This window comes from Montipora capricornis, chromosome 4, assembly GCF_036669925.1.
Source record: "Montipora capricornis isolate CH-2021 chromosome 4, ASM3666992v2, whole genome shotgun sequence".
NCBI lineage: Eukaryota > Metazoa > Cnidaria > Anthozoa > Scleractinia > Acroporidae > Montipora > Montipora capricornis.
This window is the reverse complement of record NC_090886.1, coordinates 45,805,714-45,813,213: the sequence shown is the minus strand read 5'-3', so window position 1 is coordinate 45,813,213 and position 7,500 is coordinate 45,805,714. Positions and strand designations below refer to the sequence as shown.

At 39.5% G+C, this 7,500-nt stretch overlaps 1 protein-coding gene across 1 annotated transcript in view; it reads right to left on the bottom strand.

Moving 5' to 3' along the window:
• The window catches only part of LOC138047110 (carbonic anhydrase 2-like), a 15,524-nt gene that overhangs the window by 5,050 nt on the left and 2,974 nt on the right, over nt 1–7,500 (bottom strand). Inside the window, exons 2-5 of the mRNA XM_068893835.1 lie at nt 7,364–7,439; nt 4,762–4,782; nt 3,700–4,010; nt 1,008–1,100 (exon numbers count right to left, since the gene is read on the bottom strand). Coding sequence (XP_068749936.1) covers nt 1,008–1,100; nt 3,700–4,010; nt 4,762–4,782; nt 7,364–7,427 — 489 coding nt within the window. The 5' untranslated portion in view covers nt 7,428–7,439. The remainder of the gene's footprint in view (nt 1–1,007; nt 1,101–3,699; nt 4,011–4,761; nt 4,783–7,363; nt 7,440–7,500) is intronic.

Genomic DNA, 7,500 nt, shown 5'->3' with positions numbered 1-7,500 from the left:
TCCTTCAGCAATGTGGTCGGTTTGGTGTAATCTTCTTAATGGACTACTGATCGATGAGACCACATAACAGCAAACACACAGTAGTCAAATTAAAGGATTCCAAGGGCTGAAAGTGGTAAATCTACCTGAACAAGAAACAAAACAACGCTGCCAGGCCTTTACCAAATCTTCTAGTCTCGCACATTTCTCCGTTTCTCACAAGGCGATTGGGAGCAGTGTAGCCACGAATTCCAGTATTTCTCCGTGTAATTAGTGTTCATTTGTTTCCTCCTTTCTTGGTTTGTCCTGCTATACTTTTCTTAGTCCGTAATTAAGCCTCGCTTGTTTTTTTTGTCTACCTTTGTCACACTACCTCGTTAACACCCTTGTAAGGCTTGTATTGTTCTTTGTGTCAGTTTCGCTGGTATTGTTCAGTTCGCATAGAAGTTTGTTCATGTTGTATGCAAAACCGTTTCTGTAATCCAGAGAGCCGCAAAGATCCTGTAAGTGTCGTGTTTTTCTGAATTCGTTTCCCTTTGGTTTTCTATTTTTACCTCTCTTTGTAATCTCATGTATGTGCACCGTTTTTCCCTTAAGTGAATCGTCAAGTAAAATAGTACGACATCAAAGTGTGCGCAGAGTTGTTAACAAGCAGGGATAGCGGGGTACTGGTAAGAGCACTGGCCTCCTACCAATGTGGCCCTGGTTCAATTTCCAGAGCTTGTTGGTGTCAGATGTGGGTTGAGTATGTTGGTTCTCTTTTTTGATCCGACGGGGGCTTTTCTGTGGGTACTCCGGTTTTCCCCGTCCTTCTCCCCTTCCCCTCTCTTTCCCTCTCCTCTCCTACGATTTGATATGAGTTAATTTGATTTCTGTAGTGTGTTCCCAATTAGGGTTAAAGTTCATCATCATCATCATCATCATCATCATCATCCTTATTGTTATTATTATTGACAATGAAAAAAACTTAAGATGCAATCTAAAGGCCTCTATAACCTCTTTATGAGGAAACAATAAGAACTACATGCCTCAATTAAGACACCAAGAACGGCGGCTCCATCTGCATGGCTAAGAGAAGCATCAAGGTTGCTGTATTTGGTGTTGTAGCTAACAAAATGCAACTGCAAAAGTGAAGTAAAATCAAAGAGTGTAGAAGATTGTCACAATTCCTCTACTGAACTTAGTAAAACTAAAACCAGAATCACACCTTTGTCCAACACTCAAATTGTGAGATAAATTTAGTTGTCTCCATGCCTGAAAATCGCGTGCAAACAAACCATAATTGACATTGCACTTACACCTGTTATCTCACTACTTAGCTCAAAAAATGCTTGAATTACGTGACATTTTGCAAACAATACAAACTGATGTTCTAACTACTCAATATGTCTCTTTTAAGTGTAGTCCCATCTACCTATGGCTTATTAACTTTATTATCACGTTGCATAAATTATTGTTTTTATATACGTAATACAAGTATGATTTCTAATAGCGAGAATCCCATAACCCGGAAGTGTCGATCTCTGTCATTTGTCCTTGGCCCATCAGGTTATTGTATTTACGGGTCCCGCCAAATTATGACCAATCAGGTTGGGTCTGATGACCACAACGTCTCTGATTGGTCTACAACCAAGTAACCGAGCGAGGGGTCGCTCGTGCTTGCGTTTATTTCCCGCAAATATCTAACATTAGTATAAATACACCGGTGATTATACAAAATCGCGCGCTCTCATTGGCTCGCTATCTCGGATTATCAGCCGATAATCACCTCGACGGACAAAATGGCTGCCAGTAGTCCTTTTGCCACTGTAAGTGAAGATGATGCCGCGTTGAAATGTGTTTTTTTTCTCTTTTTTTTAAAATAATCACCTGTGTATTTATACTAAAACAATTATTCGCCTCAGGCTCAGTGATTACAGGTGAATATTCACCTCGACTTCGTCTCGGTGAATATTCACCGATAATCACTTCGCCTTCGGCGAATAGTTAAGTAGTCGTGCTAAAAATAGATAATGACGAAAACTGACGAGGTTTTTTTTGGGAAAATTATGTACATGTTTATGACAAATAATTGCTCGTGGCAGTGACCAACTCGAAAGCTTAACCTACTTAATTTGGTCACTGCGCATATTTTGCTCGTCACAATTTGTGTAATTTGCCTTTTCCCTCTTTTTTTCCTGTTCTTGTAATAATGTATATTTGTAAATACTGCAAAACAATAAAATCTGAATTCTTATGTGATGCAGTAAGTTGCATAGTTAGAGAAGTTTTCAAATGACTGTCGATAGCAATTACGCGCGATTGCAATTGCTACGCTTTGTGATTGGTTAAAAAATCTCGCGCCAGTTTATCAACCTATGAGAATTAAGGAAAACCAAAAGAAATCGCGGCTTGCACGCACGATTTTTCTCGCGCTTTGAGCAAGTTACATCGAATTTCTACTAATTTGGATTGGCTCATGGGCGATCAATTTGAGTCCCAAGGGACTAAAAACTTTTGTCTTGCGCCCCCTGAACTCGCTTCCAAACACATCAACCAGACACTTGGGGGTACGAACTCTGTAGTCTTTGACCAGCATGGCCGCCGGGTGACGAAAGTCCATTGCGCTGGTCGCACTGTGATTTGTCGAAGTAATTACTTTGGTATTTGTTTTTACGACACTCAATTGAAAACCACTCTAAAAAGAGAAACAAATACATAAAAATACAAGAAAAAAAAAAAAAAAACGAAAAGGACAAAAACACTTGAAGCTCCTGCTCTCTTTGCCTGTATACAGCGGCCTGTGATTTACCGTTGATAATCGTATTCCATACCACGTGATTTTTCCTGGAATGTGTGGAAAATGATTTGATTGGTTATTACCCATCGATCATTACATCATTGAAACAACGAGTTTTGATTGGCTTTTATTTTTATTTCTCCACACCAACACCGTGAGAACCACCGTGAGAGATTTTCGGATGAGTTCGTGTGTACTTTGAGCACGGTACAAAATATGAATAAAAATCTTTTTGATTATCAAAGAGGTTTTTTCTTTTAAAGAACGAGCGGAATTCTTATCTATGGAGTGTAAAGTGGAAATCGATTCGACGTACATTTGTAGGAATTGTTGTCAGCGCAAAAGAAACGAAAGCGCTCTTCACGAGGTGAATATAGTACTTTTCAAAAGATTGTCCACTCGAAAACGTCTCCCGCTATTCCTTACCAGTCAATGTAATCCCAACGCCTTGCTCGGACCAGCCTAGCCATTCTCAAGTACAATCTACAAAGCGTGATGCCATGGAACATTTGAGATGTGAACACACCGAGGAAAATAACAGCTCATCGGCAACGATCTGTGCTGTTCTGAAGATCAGAGCCGTACCTGGTTGGAAGAATAACAGAAACAATGGACCCTAGGCCTAAAACAAAAGGGCTGCAACTCTATCCTCTAGGGTCCATTGTTTCTGTTATTTGTTCTTTTGTTAAACCTCAAGGGTGGTCTCCAATCAGGTGAGACCTTGTAGGAGCTGCAAGGCTACCGTCTACCTCACTGACCACCATTTTGAGAATTTAGCTCCAACATAATATGAGCCACGCAAATTTTGGTAAGCGTAGATCACTTAATAATGTATGCAAAATCATTCCGGAACACGATTACTAACGGTAAATCATAGACGCTCCTCTCCGACTTTTTTTTTCGGAGAGCGGGCGGCTGTATACAGGCTTCTGCTCTCTTACCTCAGCCGCATACTTTCTTCCGTCTACGGTATGCTCCGATCCTTTGCTATTGTCTTTTCCCCAGTGAAGGTGGAACTGGACTGTCGTGTATGTACCTGTGAGGCCCCCTTTGCTAACATTATAGAATTTCGCATAGGGCAATGATATCTGGATGGAGTGGCCATTGTTTGTGGCAGTAAAGTTATTATTCATTTTCATGTCATAATTGGTGAGGGCGAATTGATCCAAAGCTTTGTCTTGAGTTGCGCCTGTTATATCGATTGGCGATTGCTCCTTTCCTGTTTTACAGATTCCTTCCCAGCTTTCAGGGTCTAGGATCAAAGTTCAAGGATTTTTGGTTTCACTTATGTAAACGTTACCATGGTAAACGTCACGCGTTTCTTTCACACTAAGAAGAAGCTAATGCAGGCGCCACGATGTTAACTCAAGTAAAGCTATGATCCTCGCAGTTATGGACGCACCGGTATCGCGAGGTCACGGGTTCAAATTCCGTTGAAGTCCTGAATTCTTCAGGCTTCTCTACGCAATTGCTAAAATTGCGTCCATAACTGCGAGGATCATACACCTTATTCCAAAATGGCTGCCATGTTAGTATTCTTTTGTTTCCATGCAAATTGGCCCTTATGGCCGCGTTCAAGGTTAAGTATTATTTTGAATTTTACGTTTAAAAGCGAGGCCATAAGGGCCAATTTGCATGGAAACAAAGGAATACTAAAATGGCGGCCATTTTGGAATAAGGTGTGTAGATTTACTCAAATTAATTTATTTTAATTTAACTTAATATTTTCTTTGAGCAGTTAGCGGTGTAGTAGTCTATTTGTTAAGTGACGGGTAAGTTCAGTACATGATTCAATTCATATATCGATCATTCTATGCGTTATGCTAAAAGAGTTACAGGGAAAGGCCACTTATGAGATAATAGCACATTTTCTGTGGCTCATTCCACACTGAATCAATCCCTGGCTAAGAAATTGCATTATCAAATGCATTTAAATTCTTTATAAACACACACTTTTTATAGCGGCCAAACCATTTCATTTATCAGAAATTAAACCAATTTACCTTCATAGTTCCAACCTGACCCTGAAAAAAAAAAAACACCCTAAATAAATGTCATTTCAAGAGTAATTTTATCAGTGACATACGTGTGAGATTATTGGCATATATTTTTAACGTACTTACTTTTTACATTTTTTGATAGCATGTCTTTTAAAACGAAATTTGTGAATTGTAACCGTATCCTACTCACTACGACCGTTAACAGTGTGATGTTCTAAGTGAAACCGAGGACTATATAAATTATCGCAAAGAACAGCCCAAGGTCTGATCGCCATGACATGCTGCTAGAAATTGAAAAAAACAGGAGACAAAAAAAATGAAATAAACAAGACGCCGGCCTATGAGGGCGTATCCGTGGGATGCACAAACCATTAACACAAATTGTCTAGATACAGTGAACTTCACGAAGGGTAAACTTCGGAAAATGGCGCGAGATTACCAGAAGAATAAATCTGTATTTTAAGTAGAAGCTATTTGTTGTAAAAAGAGAAATAAATGTTGTCTCTTATTATTAATGCTACTAAATTTGCAAATGCAAACAACCAAGCCCTATAAGGGGTTATCAGGATACGGGATATTTAGGCAAAAAATTATAGGGATACGGGATATTTGGGGGAGGGGTGGGGAATTGACGAGATACGGGATATTTAAAAAAATAGGCATGCATTGCGTGCGTGCCGTAGTGCCGTAACTTGACAGTGTTTTTTTCCGTAACTGTCATCTGAGCTTTGTTTTCCAGGATATTCAAGTTGTCTTTGCGTAATATGTAGCTCTAATAGCTATTGCTTTGGTATCGTAAATCATTATAGTGCCATGGTAGATGTCTTTGCATAATACCCCCTGAGAAGACATGTGGTTCAGTAAAATACTAAACCCAGAAAGATTGAAGAAAATACAGGGAAATCAAGAAACATTGGCATCAAGGCTGACATGTTGATCATTTTGAAGTTCCCTTACAACTTGTTTTTCACCACAAGTTTAAGCGTGTACTCTGAGCTTCTGACACTGAGCTTTCCAATTCAAAAATTTACTGAAGTTAAGCCCTGTCAGTCGGGGTTGCGAACTAAGCAAGGTACAGATTTCGTCAGGCTGATTTATGCAAAACAAATGTTGACGGAAAAGTAAATAAATATTGATATACAGTTTTTAAGAAGAGTAGAAGGAAGCTTTTAGGAAGTGTCAATCGAGAACAAATTGCCATCAGCAACAAAATTTGCGATATGAAAACATTATAAATTTTGTGCCGCGAATATAACAAGTTACCATCATCAATTTTCCTATCGTACTTATGGTTGTACAAAGAGAGGCATCGATTTTAGCAGCCGCCTGTGATTAACTAACCTTGCGTGTTACTAACAACTCACGAAACTAAGGATACATCTGTGAAAAAATGACGGCAAGACACCGGATTTTTGTTAGGTTGTTTTTTTTTCTTTCAAGTGTTATAAAGTTTGGCAAGATATGTGCGAGTTCCTCAAAAAGATCTCAACCGTTGGCAGTCAGTGCTAGTCTAAGTGTCAACTAAAGTTAAACCCCTTCGAATGTTAATACTTGGATGGGGGACCGCTTCGAAGTCCCCGTGACGGCGATTTCATTTTAAATTTGTTTAGCCGTTGAATGCTATTTTCTTATTTTCTTTCTACGTCAGAACGACTGGCCAAACTGGTTCGCAAGAAACAGATCGATTGGAGTATTCGTTCCATGCAAAATAATGTTCACAGTGAAACACACAAGAACGAAGCAAGATCTAGAAATAAGGTAGAAGATGCTCCTTCCCTCTAAAGCTTGCCGTTCTCAAAGAAAGAGCATCTTCCACTTTATAAAATACTTTCAGATGTGAGGTCTTCTACCGTGTCAATCATCGCGGGCGGAAAGGATTCCAAACTAAATGATTGCTCTCGTCGCCGAGCGGTCTAACGCCCGTTCAGAATGCAAAAAGCTGGGAAAAGTGTAGGTGTTCTAATCTAGCCAAGGGAGTTTGGAAATACTGAGGGACGTAAAATTGGATTCACCCGATCGGAGCATAATTCAATATCCATGGGGTATGCACATCTCTGGCCATCAACCAAAAAAAAATAAACAAGGGAACCCAACGAGCAAATTAAGCCAAAAGCCTTTGAGAGACATTTCTAGGTTCCTTGTAATATATACTGTCCAGGGAGATCTTTTATCACCTAGAATACGATACTAATTTGATCTGTTCGGATATCTTGGCTGAAAATTGAAGTGTCCGAAAATTTTAGGGAATGAGATCTTCATTTCACAAATTGCTACAATTGTAGCTGAACGTTACCTTCCAGGGAACCATTTGCTCTACGAAAATGCTAGGTGACCTTTTTAAATGCCAAAAACATCCGTGCGGAAACGCAAGGGACTATTTTTCCCTGGTTCCGAATCTTTTAGGTGATGTTTTAGTAAAGAAATCTATAGTTGTTCGCAAAGTAAAACCGAAATTCTTAGAATAGTTTGGCTCTCCAGAACACATATTTCACCGAAGATTATGGTTGGGTGCCCCTGAAAAAAAAGACACTCGACTGGTTTTAAGACATGGTATGCTTACGGCATCCAACGTAATAAAAGAATAAACATAACACTGTGTACATACCGACGCTGAAAGGAAGCGATGCCCAGCAAACACAAACGAGAATTACAAAGACAGAACGATTCATTTCACTCTGGTCCTATTGGAAAAACCAAGCAAGAATGATCCTTTACAAGCAATGTTTGTGAGACGCTACAACT